At 44.6% G+C, this 13,943-nt stretch overlaps 1 protein-coding gene across 4 annotated transcripts in view; it reads right to left on the bottom strand.

The window, feature by feature from the left end:
- Positions 1–13,943, bottom strand: part of AMBRA1 (autophagy and beclin 1 regulator 1) — a 190,239-nt gene that overhangs the window by 35,161 nt on the left and 141,135 nt on the right. For all 4 annotated transcript variants that reach the window (XM_077461672.1, XM_077461654.1, XM_077461645.1 and 1 more), the window contains one exon: positions 10,481–10,635. In XM_077461672.1, the coding sequence (XP_077317798.1) occupies positions 10,481–10,635 (155 nt within the window). The remainder of the gene's footprint in view (positions 1–10,480; positions 10,636–13,943) is intronic.

Raw genomic sequence — 13,943 nt, 5'->3', positions numbered from 1 at the left:
CCTCTAATCCCTCTAACAGAAGCCGTGGCTTTTTTTTCCCTTCACGCTAACAGTGTGCAGGAAATAAATTAAATAAAATGATAACCGGCATCTATTTGTTTCTGTGATCAGCTGTAGCTCCAGCCATAACTCCGGTATTTAACATCAAAGCAATGATGTATAATCCCAGTTAGGCAGTCAGCAAGTGGTTAAAATGATAAAACACATAGAAATGTGCATGTATTGCAGAGTAATACCTAAGGGTAACTCCACTTCCGTGGGGGGGGGAAGCAAAAAGAGAAAAAATAATATAGCGTATACAATTGTGACTTAAGTCCTATTGTAATTGAATGTTATTAAAAATAACCTTTCCTTTTCAATCTGCAGCTCAGTAATTTTCTGTAAAACACATTGTAATATGGCTACCCAGAGGTATTGTGTACACAGAATGTGTACAGGCCCCCCCCCCCCCCCCCCCCCCCAAAAACAATTTCCTAATTGTGTGATTGGCGCACAGATTTCCCCAGAAGACTGCACTAAGATACAAGATTTTGTAATTTTAGAGTTACTTATAGGAAATCACATCTAAAAGGGGATGCAGGCCCTCCAATTTTTTCTAATTTGAGCCCTTGCTGGTTGATAAGTACGAAACCATTGGATTACCTTTCCACAAACAAGAAAAGAACAAAAAATCTGCAAACAAAGTTTGATAAAACCCTTGCAAGTACATAGATCACCCAGAGGAGAATGTTTTTTTCAAATAACAAAACAAACAAAAGTGGAGTTACTTAAAAAATAAAAGTCTCTCTCTCTATATCCATCTCTTACACCCCCCCCCCTCTCAAAATATATATATATATATATATATAGCTGTATATACACATATACATATATCCACATACACACCAAATACATGGACAAAAACCTCGTGCACTTGTGTGGCTGCTCCATCTCATTGGCATGCCATAGATGAGAGGAACTAAACCAGGTAAAGTTCTCCTATAATGCACGAAGAGCACTTCAGGTCATACTTTGATAAAGTATTAAGCACAAAGTTTGCAAGGGTGTACGGCAGGGATATGCAATTAGTGGATCACCAGCTATTGCAAAACTACAAGTGCCATCATGCCTCTGCCTCCGAGTGTCATGCTTGTGGCTGTCAGTCTTGCTATGCCTTATGGGACTTGTAGTTCAACAGCTGGAGGTCCGCTAATTGATTATTCCTGATGTAGGGTATAGAAAAGCTTGTAATCCTATCACAAAGAACAGTCGTAAGTTACATAGTTAGTAAGGTTGAATAAAGACACCAGTCCATCCAGTCAACCTGAGTGAGTGTCTACAATTGTCCCTATCCCTGTACATTTTACATTGCACACTCACATTGGTTCCTACCCTCAAGGAGCCCACAATTCAATTTCCCCATTCATATACTAGGGCCAATTTTGGACAGAAGCCAATTAACCTACCTGCATGTCTTTGGAGTGTGGGAGGAAACCAGAGTACCCGGAGGAAACCCACGCAGGCACAGGTAGAACGTGCAAACTCCAGGCAGGTAGTGTCATGGTTGAGATTTGAACCAGCAACCCTTTTTACTGCTAGGTGAGAGTGCTAACCACTACACCACTGAGCCAACCACAAAGTAAGTGAGTGAAGGTCCTTAATACCTTAAAAAGCATGCAGCCATTTTATAACACAAGAGGTGCGGCCGTCCTTCATGAGACACTATAAATATCATGGCAGATGAGCGCTCGTTTCCCTGTACAGATCTGACCTGACATTTTCAGAAGCGGCCTTACCCAAAAAGAATTCTAAATTTCCGCATGTGTACCCATAAAAGTAAAGTGTATGGGAGGTCCATGTATGTATATTTCTGTTCAGTGGTACCCAACTCTTGGAGATTGTATGGGCTAGCTCTGTGGGCAGCATGTCTGTTATAAGGAAGAGAACTGTAGAATATTACTAGATCATTTTACATAAGGACAGTGTATCCACTGGTGTTCTTTAAGCTATTAAGCTCTCCTTAGTACTTTGTGTTTGTTTTAGTTTTCTAAACTGGTTATTAAGATCCAGAGTCTGTGCCTGCTTTCAGCGTCTAACCTCCGCTCTTTCCTCGCGTACATTCGATCCCCAGAGAGCTTTCAGGCTCATGTTGGCGATAAAGGCTTATCCATTCAACCCCTGTGCAGAGGCCGTATGTGTCGTAATTACTGAGGAAGCTGCTTCTAATCACATGACACTGTTTTATACAGAATTAACAAGATTGTAACTTTAGAAGAGATAATCAGTGGCACCGCCTGTGCAACTGTATTTTCCCTAAACCCCAGCCACCATCCAGCCCGCGTCTTCTCCTCTCTGCAAATGTCATTTGCAAAGCCCTCCATCACGGCCTGCAGCGTTGCCTTAAAAGCCTCCTTCCCGATGGTGCCACGAGCGTCGCTCTCATAATCCTGCACCTGTGCCCTGCAGCCTCAATTGCTTCTTAGCTCCGCACCCTCATATAGCATCTCCAGCTCACCCCAACATTCCCCAGTGGGTGCGGTTGCCATGGTGCCAGGGTCAGGTTGCAAACAGCTCCATGTAATTAGAGCACTGACCTGCCGACCATGACCAGCTAGTTGGATCCTTAACAGTGGAGGTTCAGCTTAATTACCTGTCGGGTCAGCTGCCACTCATTCTACCCTTCAATATTAAGTGACCATTAAGCTTAAAAAGCAAGGACCTAAAGGATCTGCACCAGAAATATTGACAAACTGAAGCTTTCACCACAAACAATATTGCAGATTAATATTCTACTATGGAGAAGGCAGTTCTTCATGCATGAGAAGTACTTATGAAGAGAAAAAGCATTTTTGGGAAATTTATCTTTGCAAGAACAAATGCACTTGACAGATTATGGGTTTACTAATGTACTGACCAGCAAACGGCTATAAACATAACTATTAATATAAAAAGTGTAATGTCATCCTACAGTCTCTCAGTGATGAACGTACTTCAGTTTTAACCTCTCTCATTTGCCTCTTTTAATCATCTTTCAATATTTTTCTACACCTATTGTTGCGGCTTTTGCCTGTAAAAATATCCTTATTTTCAGTTAGGAGCCGGTCTTTCGTTAAAATAAAGTTTATAGGTTATGTTTAAAGTAAATATGTAGCAGTTCTGTATATATACACCAATCAGGCATAACATGATGACCACTGGCAGGTAAAGGCCCATTTCAAACTGATTTGCTTTTCCATGGCAACAAAAGTGCATGAAAACTATTCCCCATTAAAGCCTATGTAACTGTTCACACTGCAGGTACGCTGCACTTTGAAAAGTCCTGCATGCTCCATTGACTTACAATGGAAGATACCTTTTTATTGCATTTTCCAAAAGCATACCAAAAGGGCATCTTTCATTGTAAGTCAAAAGGAATGCATCAAAAGTGCATTGGTGTGAAAGGGCCCTAAGCTGCACTAAAGTGCATCAAGAGCACATCAGTGCAAAAAGGCCCTAAAGTAAAAGAACATTGACTATCCTGTTACAATGGCATCTGAAGGTGAGTGTTGAAAATATAAAATACGGGCAAATGTAAGAATCTGAGTGATTCTGAGAATAGGCCAAATTGTAATAACTAGAAGACAAGGTCAGAGGCAAGTGTAATGATCCGAGTCACTCTGACAAGAGCCAAATTGTAATGACTAGAGACGATGGGGTCAGAGCATCTCCAAAACTGCAGGTCCTGTGGGATGTTCCCCGTCTGCAGTGGTCAAATCTACCAAAAGTAGTCCAAGGAAGGAAAACCATAGAACCAGCAATAGGGTCATGAATTGCTAAGCTCACTGATGCAAAGGTTGACTTGAGCAGTCTGATCCAATAGAATAGCTACTGTAGCTCAAATTGCTGAAAAAGTTAATGCTGGTTCCAACAGAAAGTGGACAAAACACACAGCAATGGGCCTACAATGGGGCGAGTATCAGAACTGGACCATGTTGCAATTGAAGAAGGTTGCCTGGTCTTATGAATTCAAGATTCGTTTGAGGAACACAATGAGTTCAAGTCGTCGACTTGGCCTCCTCAATCGAGTCGTACCTTGTTGGGACGTGCTGTCCAAATATCTCTATCTCTCTATCTATATATCCTGCGGAAGTTAACATTTAAATCCTCAATTAATCGTTAATTATTTTGATCGGTAGGCTACCTGCCCAGGGGCCGTTTTGGGCCAAGCTGTGGCTGCAGCACAGCGCTCCGCTCCCTCCTCAGAGCACGCAGTGTTCTGTCTATCACACAAACTGATCTAGGAGGAGGGCGGGACTTCTCACTGCGTGGCCAAAGTTTTCACACTCAGCTCAGAGAAGCACAGTGGGAGATGCCCACAGACTGTGTAATCCAGGCACGGGCATGGTGAGGCTGCGATTATGGGCACGGTAAGGCAGAGTTTATGACGTGTGACGTCCTAGCCATGCCCCGTTATGTCCGGCTTTGGCCGTTGCCATAACAACGGTGCTAAATCAGCTAAAAGTAGTTGGATCTGTATGCGTGTTATAATCAAAATAAGTCAAGAAACGATGAATGGAACATGAAAATTTTAATCAGAAAAAAATAAATAAAAATTATTTTATATATATATATATAAAATATTTATATGCGCATATATATATATATATATATATATATATATATATATATATATATATATATATATATATATATATATATATATATTTTTTTTTTTTTACCATTTCTAAGCGAGATCAACATCAGTCAAACACCCACCAAAGACATCACGTGAGCAATAGACTGGTACAGGCAATAATAAGTGCCATCTGGTGGGCGGCTTGTGGCACCACCAGTAATTTTTTTTTTCTGATGACTCCAGGAAGAGGGGCTACATGATAGCTGCTGACAAATGCCTGGGAATACTGCTGCCCCTTTTTTAGGTCTGCGGAGGAGTCGGGCCTTCAACTCTGCTGCAAGCTCTACACTTGGCACACATGAGGAGGGGAGAGGGCGGATACTGAGGCCTTGGTGTCAGAGACGAGTCAAAATAAGGAAATGGATTCACTGAAATTAGAAGAGCGAGGGAGGCTTGGCATGTGTTCAGATTCCTATAGAAGCACAGCCAGCCTGTGTGTGCCGAGTTACTGGACTACCCGCCTGCATGCCAATTTATTTCTGGCATCTCAGCGGAGGTCTGAAAACATCACGGTTATACACAAGCTAATGGGCTTTGGGGAATTTTACATCCGCTAACAGGCAGCAGGGCGCGAAGACAGTGTATTTAAATCTAGGCAGTATGAACAGGCTGAAAGTGGTGATCAAGAGTGTGTGAAGTGCTTGATGATCATCAGCTACAGAAAAAAACCCAGAAATTGAGTCTATACATTACATAAATCAAACCCGAGCTTTCATTTTCAACCTGTGCTAGAAAAATGACACAGCTGGAATCAGATCCAATGATGCTAACACAGAACAACACTAAAACTATTGATTTAAAAAAAGGATTAAAATGTAATTGTAGCGAAAACATGTTTATGGTAAAAAAGTGTTTTTGCCGACTATGTACCATTAAAGCGGGATTGCACTGTGGAAAAAAATATTAAAAGCCAGCAGCTACAAATACTGCAGCTGCTGACTTTTAATAAATGGACACTCACCTGTCCCGGGGGCCAGCGATGCAGGCAGCCGAGGCCGATCGATCGCTTAGCTCTCGGCTGCTGCCGTCACCATTCTAGGTGAGGGAATCAGGAAGTGAAGTGCTACGGCTTCACTTCCCGGTTCCCTACTGCGCATGCACGAGTCGCGCAGCGCAATAGGAATTGTCCACGCTGTCTCTGGGACCCGTGTGTGTCCCAGCAGACAGCGCGCAGGGACAGGAAGAGGCATAGACTCCCGTGGGAGTCTATGCCCGGAAGTGGGTGTAAATACCTGTCTTTGACAGGTATCTGCACCCCCCTCCCCCCTGAAAGGTGACAATTGTGACACCGGAGGGGGGGAGGGTTCCCATCAGCGGAAGTTCCACTTTAAGGTGGAACCCGCTTTAAGGAAATTTCCCATCACTTACTTCTACAGGGATGCAACAGGAAGTTAGTGGAACTCACAATGTGAGGGCAATTCCCCTGCTAGACAAGTGTCCCCATTGGAAGATTTCTGCTCACCTCTTATTCTGAGGACAACTCAAAGTTTTGACTGCTTTTGGATTCTGGTCACCAGTACAAATGGGGGGGGGGGGGGGGGGGTTGAAACTCCCAAATGAGACACAGACTTAAAGTGGAGTTCCACCCACTTTTAAAAGACTGTCTTGAACTAAAGACCACCCCTCATTTTGGATCTATTTTCCCTAGCTTTGTAGAAGTACTAAGTGTACTTCCATCCTAGTCCTGTCGTGGTGCAGTATGTCACATCCTCTACTGCGGCGAGCCCTTCTCCTCGCCCTCCTCCTTCTTGGACTTGTGTGTGTCCCAGAAGACGAGCTGGCCATTCACAAAGCTTCGTGAAACTCATGCATGCTCAGTAGGAAAACAGCTATGAAGTCTGAAGGCTCCACGGCTGGTTTCCCTTAGTTGGAATGGCGGCGCCTTCACCCGAGCCGGTGGACGAACCGGCCTCAGGGGGCCCAACATCGCGGGTTCCCTGGACAGGCAAGTGAACTACGGTACCTGTAGCTGCCGACTTAAAAAAAACTTTTTTGTGGCCTGAACTCCGCTTTAAAATGTTTGTTACCCCAACACTTTATATTCCTGATATGTGCCTGCTGTATCATGTATTTGTATGAGAAAGTATCCTGTTCTCTTTGCATTTCTTCCTTTATGTGAAATCCCTGGTGTTTCTGCCAGTCCTCTTGCTTTCCTATGAAACACTGACCACACTAAACAGGGGAGGCGCATCGCGGTCAGTTCTCTATGCTGGGAACTCAGTGTGCTCGCCTTAAATAATCAGACTTGTCCTGACACGCCCCCTGCTGCACAGCCATTCACTGGCAAGTACAGCGTGCGGCCGCTTCTCCTTCCCCTTATGCAGCTGAGAACAGAGGGAATGTGATCACTTATAGAAAAAAGGAAAAAGGGTATTACTGTTTTCTATTTAAAAAAAGTATTGCCTTTCATTTCTATTTTAAACATACCGTATATACTCGAGTATAAGCCGAGATTTTCAGCCTCTTTTTTGAGGCTGAAAGTGCCCCCCTCGGCTTATACTCGAGTCATCGCTGTCTGCCTGCTCGATCAGCGTGTCGAGCAGACAGACAGCGGCCATTCTATAATTCAAAAGCCGCGCCTCCGGCTCCGCCTTCGCCTGTGATAGGCGGAACACTGAATTTCCCAGCAGCCTGTGTTCCGCCTATCACCGACATCGTCTCATCCTCGTACTACGGACGAGGATGAGACGATGTCCGTGATAGGCGGAACACAGGCTGCTGGGAAATTGTGTTCCGCCTATCACAGACAGGGAGGCGCGGCATTTGAACAGGGGAATGGGCGCCGACGAAGAGCGGTGATCCTGGGACGGGACCGGACGGAGGCTCGGCTCGGGACGGGACGGGACCGGACGGAGGCTCGGGACGGGACGGGACCGGACGGAGGCTCGGGACGGGACCGGACGGAGGCTCGGGACGGGACGGGACCGGACGGAGGCTCGGGACGGGACGGGACCGGAGGCTCAGGACACAGGTAGGCTGGACACACAAGGCCACACACACACACACACACACACACACACACACACACAGGGATGGATGGACACACACACAGGGATGGATGGATGGACACACACACACACAGGGATGGATGGATGGATGGACACACACACACACAGGGATGGATGGACACACACACACACACACACAGGGATGGATGGATGGATGGATGGACACACACACACACAGGGATGGATGGACACACACACACACAGGGATGGATGGATGGATGGATGGACACACACACAGGGATGGACAGGCATATCTCACCCTCGGCTTATACACGAGTCAATAGGTTTCCCAGTTTTTTGGGGGTAAATTGGGGGCCTCGGCTTATACTCGGGTCGGCCTATACTCGAGTATATACGGTAATGTGTTTTAAAAGGTGATCGTTTACAATTACTTTAAAATAAAAACTTGACAGAAGGTTAAAAAACAAAAACAAAAAATAAAACCATGGTACATACATAGGTACATGGGACCAAAATTAACTGTATAAAATATCCATACCTGGAATTCATCTTTAATTCCCCATTCTGAACAATGAATAGAGAATTGTCATGTAAGAGGAATGAAAAGCAACATACCTGCTTCTGTGCAAAGTAGTGACTCAATGCACAGCTTGAAACGATCAAATCCAATTTAAACTGGAATTATTCCGATAAAGAAACTGGTTTCACTATTCATCAGTTGCGAGGAAGCCACCAGGATGAGTGGTACAGGTTCATCAAGATTAGAGAACAAGTCCACAAAATGGGACTACCTATACTATGACCTGGATAAATGAGAACCTTCACAGACATATGAAAGTATTATGAAATACTTACCTTAGAACGAGGCCCTGACATGTCGCCCGATACACACAGAGGGAGCTGACATGCGGTACCAGCACTGTGAGTGGCCGGAGCGGTGATATCGTCAATCCCGTGCATGCGCACGGGAGATTTCTTTCTTTACTTAAAAGTGGATGAAAGGTCTTATATATCCAGTGATGCGATAGAGCTAAAACAAATCCTCCTACATAAGTTGTACCTCTTTGTCTGCAATCCTCTCTATATCTCTTCAAAGTCAATAATAATATTTAAAACTTGAGCTGGAGTTACACAAACTGGAAGGAAGGCACACTCCTCTCTCTCCCCCCCCCCCTCACCAATTTGTTCTTGGTGCCAGGAAAACTTGTCAGAAGTGAGTAATGCCAATAGCAGCAGATCAAAACAGCAGACAGAAATGACGGCGCTTTTAAAATGAAAGTACACAATATAGAGAGATATGCTTTGTTCATATTTCATGTCTGAGGTTTACAGCCAAGTATCTTCACTTTTTTGATTTTTTCTTTTTGCATTCACATTCTCTACCGATCACTGAGGCTGTTCTATTTTGTACTTTGTTTTTCATTTACTTTTGTTTTGTCTCTTGCATTATGATGGGTCCTCTTTTTGTGTACAGCATATGTGCTGACCGGAAGTAGTATTTTAAACTCATTGATATTTTATTAATTACATAAATCTTTTCCCATCCTAATAAGCTCCAGTTGACTGATCTTTCTTCACTGCCTTATGATGCATAAGCACCTATCCCTACACTAGATTCCCACCTCCAAGACTACGCTCTGTGAGCAAGACGAAACGTGTTGGTCACATGGCTTGGATGGAGCATGGCTGAAGTCGTGTCTATTGATCCTGTATTTGGGCTGTGATCGTGTGCGGCAGTTTGATCTTTTTGTCCCCTGCAAATAATTTATGTTTAAAGTGTAGTGTAGTCGTTGACCCCACTAGAGTAACACGAATGTGAAAGTTGATATATTGGCTTCATATCATAGAAAGTTTGCATTAGCCTTGAAGTATATTACACATATTACTACGACATGGTTTGAATATGTAGTACTTTTGTTTTACTATGGAAAATGTGAAAATGTTAAATAAAAAGTATTGAACAAAAAAAAAAAAATGTTAACACTTTCATCAATGGACTAAATGGACATATATCAGAAGTGACTGGTCTTCTTGGTGCCATGTGAATCTGTTGGATCACTCAGCAGCACTCCAAGAAGCCTGCTTTGTTTGGCTGCATGAGGTTGTATAAAGCTCAGAATAAATGAGGCTGGTCATGATAGGAATAGAAGTAGTACCCTTGATAGACTTCTCCTTGCCAACTGGCTGTCTCTGGCTTCATCACTTGTAGATTTAAGTACAAGCACTGAATCTATTGGATCAGCATGACAGCCAGGCATCTAGCATCTTATCTTGAAGGAGAGGGCGGCAACATTCATAACATGGGCTTCATTTATAGGGGAAAGCTCATTACATAGGTTTGCTTTAATAAGGGAAAATAGCAATATTGCCTATCATAAGGGGAATAAAAAGGGGGCTGCTATTGCTGACCACTAGATGCATTCTTCACCACTCCCCGTGGTTTCCCACAGCCTCACCAGATACAAGTTATTTCATTCTTACCCATCTTCTCCTAAAAATCATTTATCTCATTTTTTATGCTATTGTATTTTCTATCCCCTTTTTCCTCTCCGAGTTTTTTTTATTATTCATGTTTTTGGAGAGATAAACATTCCTACAGTGCTTGCAATTATCAGTTGACTGGCTATCTCTGGTTTCGATACCCTCAGTATCATCTGTATTATACAGGCCGGGGATTCAGAACATTGAAACCAGAGCATCAGCATGACAGCATTTTCAGACCAGGTCAGTCAAGGCTGCCTCCATATTCCTCTTTAACAGTTCAGTTTTAATTTTACTTGCCATCTATGGTTGCTCATTAATAAACACGGCTATGACATGTTCAATAAAGAAAATGATGAGGAACACAAGAACTTACCCTCATAGACGTCTCTCCTCCGTGTGGTTTTTGCAGCCGGAAGACCTGAGCCACCATGTGTTCTGTGGAAGGATGCAGCAGGATTCTGCGTGAGGCCAGGCCAACCATAACGTACCGGCCCATCGGGGACAAACTTACAGAGATGGCATTGGGACCTGCACAGAGATTATGTAGTCAAACATCTAACACTCAAGTACATCCAAGCAGTATTATGTGCATCATTGATGTCTATGGGTGGTAGCTAAAAAAAAAGCATTAGAAGACACCTATACAGCTAGCAAATGGCAGAAAGTTATGTGAAGTGGAACTCCAGCCAGTACTATTTCCCCTTGTTTGGATACAGTAATGAAATGTTAGACTATTAATCAGATTTTCTTCTTTGCTGCCTGTCTCTCTTCCGGATAGATCAGGTAAAAAGAATGACAGCACTCCAAAGGCCCCTTTCATCCTGACACACTCTGCCAGCAGATCTGCCTGCTCACTGGGGAAAATCTTTGCTAATTCCCGGTAAACAGACAGATGACAGGTCTGTGTATGCTCCGCTTGTGCAGAGCAGAAACGGGCACAACCCACTTTCCTGTATAGACGGTCAAATGTAAATGGACCGCCATATGATCCACCAGACGGATGGGGAACGGATCCCCCTTCTGTCCGTTTTTTAGCAGACAGCACTGGATGTCAATGAACACGTTGCCGCCGCTCCATAGAAGGGAATGGATGGTCCACCAAAAAAAAAAAAAAAAAAAAAAAAAAAAGTCAGGCGAACCGGATTAGTCCGCCTATGTAAAAGGGGCCTTACACAACTTCAATTTACTAGTGTTTGGCAAACCAAAGTTTCAAGGACATACATCAAGGTAATAACCTTTGTTAAAGAGGACTTGCATGCCCTTCAAATATCAGGTAGCACTGATGAGGGTGCATTTACACTTATGAATGCACCCTGCCTACGATTATATGCGAGAAGCCTAGTAGGGGTACCATCAATTAGCTGCGAAAGGCAGCACCACTGGAAGCAATGGGAGGCTGCCACAGATAGTTGTGCTCACTTGCATGAAACCTCTCCATGAATACCTTTACCCAGACAGTTTGTGACTAGGGCTGATCACTAGCATGCGATTGCTGCATGAGAGATCACATGCGAGTGACTGCAATTAGCTGCCGGAGCCAGAAGCCTCCTATTGCTTTCAATGGGGCTGCCTCTCGCAGCTAATCGTGGGAACTGCTGCTGGGTTTCTCGCATATTATCAAAAGGCAAGGTACATTCTCAAGTTTGAATGCGCCCTTAAAGTGTTACTAAACCCAGGACCCTGCATTCACTTTATCTGGTCTCCCACAATACACAGGACATGGAAATACAATTGTTTTAGTAAATTTAAATGGCTAAATACCTTCTCCCATCAGCAGTATATAGCAGTCCTGTGACTTCTATTAGTGTCTGGTTAAAGCTTGTAGGAGTTTTCATTCTCCTCTTACTGTCCTATGAGGTTGCATAACTACTGACCCTCTGTCTGGACAGTGCTGATTGGCCCTGTGCCGATCACATGCACAACAAAACAAAAAAAATCTCTAGCAATACGCACCAAACTGAGCCCCCACTGTCCCCCACCCCCACCAGAACACACTGATCAGCTGCGAGTGCTGACCAGATGCTGGTTTTCCAGCATGTACTTCCAACAAAAGCTGGTCATTAGCCTGGCTTTCATTGGAAAGAAGGCTGTAAACACTGACCGAATGTTGGGCGGTTCCTGTGGAACTGGCCGATATTTGACCAATGTGTACCCAGCCTTAGAGTCAATGGAAATTGCCTAAAGAGTGCTACGTTTCTCTATCAGATGTTTGGACAATACCACCATTAGCGGTGCACCCTTTTTCAAGATTAGCATTGGAGATACCTGTGTGGGATGGAGTCAGATACCGTATATACTCGAGTATAAGCCGAGATTTTCAGCCTCTTTTTTGAGGCTGAAAGTGCCCCCTCGGCTTATACTCGAGTCACCGCTGTCTGACTGCTCGATCAGCGTATCGAGCAGACAGACGGCGGACATTAAAATTCAAAAGCCGCGCCTCCTTCTCCGCCTCCGCCTGTGATAGGCGGAACACTGAATTTCCCAGCAGTCAGTGTTCCGCCTATCACGGACATCCGCTCATTCTCATACTACGGACGAGTATGAGAGGATGTCCGTGATAGGCGGAACACAGGCTGCTGGGAAATTGAGTGTTCCGCCTATCACAGGCGGAGGCGGAATTTTGAATTGTAGAATGGCCGCCGAGAAGAGCGGCGATCCATCGGCACGGCACGGGACGGAGGAGGCACGGGACGGAGGAGGCACGGGACGGAGGAGGCACGGCACGGGACGGAGGAGGCTCGGGACGACGGCGGCTCGGGACGGAGGCTTGGGACACAGGTAGGCTGGACACACACACAAGGCTGCACGGACACACACACACACACACACACACACACACACACACACACAGGGATGGATGGATGGATACACACACACACACACACACACACACACACACAGGGATGGATGGATGGATGGATGGATGGATACACACACACACACACACACACACAGGGATGGATGGATGGATGAATACACACACACACACACAGGGATGGATGGATGAATACACACACACACACACAGGGATGGATGGATGGATGGATACACACACAGGGATGGATGGACGGACACACACACAGGGATGGATGGACACACACACAGGGATGGATGGACGGACACACACACAGGGATGGACGGACACACAGGGATGGACAGCCATGTCTCACCCTCGGCTTATACACGAGTCAATAAGTTTTCCAGTTTTTTGGGGGTAAATTGGGGGCCTCGGCTTATATTCGGGTCGGCCTATACTCGAGTATATACGGTACATCCTTCTGGAGACATATCATTCATTTTATTTACCGATGACGCGGCAGGAAATCTATCCAAAGTTAGGGGAAACCCTTCCTTTGAGTGTTATGTGGGTAGTAGGTGCCCCACCTATTTGGGGTATTTTTTTTTTTTTTTTTTTACTATTTGGAAACGTCAGGGGGATTTCCTTTCACCTTATGTGCCAGTGACAACTGTCATGGAGACAGGAGGTGAGGGAAAGTCTCCCCAGTGAAGACACAGATGCTTATAAAACAATAGTTGTAACTCTTCATACAGTAGAGGAATTTGGTCACTAAAGGTCTGCAAAGGTTTGTGTCATCAGCAAAAATGGACGTTATTTTCTGTTCCATCCATGAGGTCTCTAATCAAAAGGGTGAAAAGGTCCCAACTGCATTGGAAACCTTGGACCACGTGTGCCAGAATAGTCTGCTTCTTTGGGCTCCAGGACCCAGGTTTTTGAACAGAGCAATGCAGTGCAGCAATATAGCAAAACGAGAGTAGGAATCTGGATGCTGATGGATAATATTTCATAACTCTAACATACTATGATCAGAGTACAA

This window comes from Lithobates pipiens, unplaced genomic scaffold (genome assembly GCF_037356315.1).
Source record: "Lithobates pipiens isolate NorthernLeopardFrog02 unplaced genomic scaffold, aLitPip1_a1.2 Scaffold_10, whole genome shotgun sequence".
NCBI lineage: Eukaryota > Metazoa > Chordata > Amphibia > Anura > Ranidae > Lithobates > Lithobates pipiens.
This window is presented reverse-complemented; position numbering and strand designations above follow the sequence as displayed.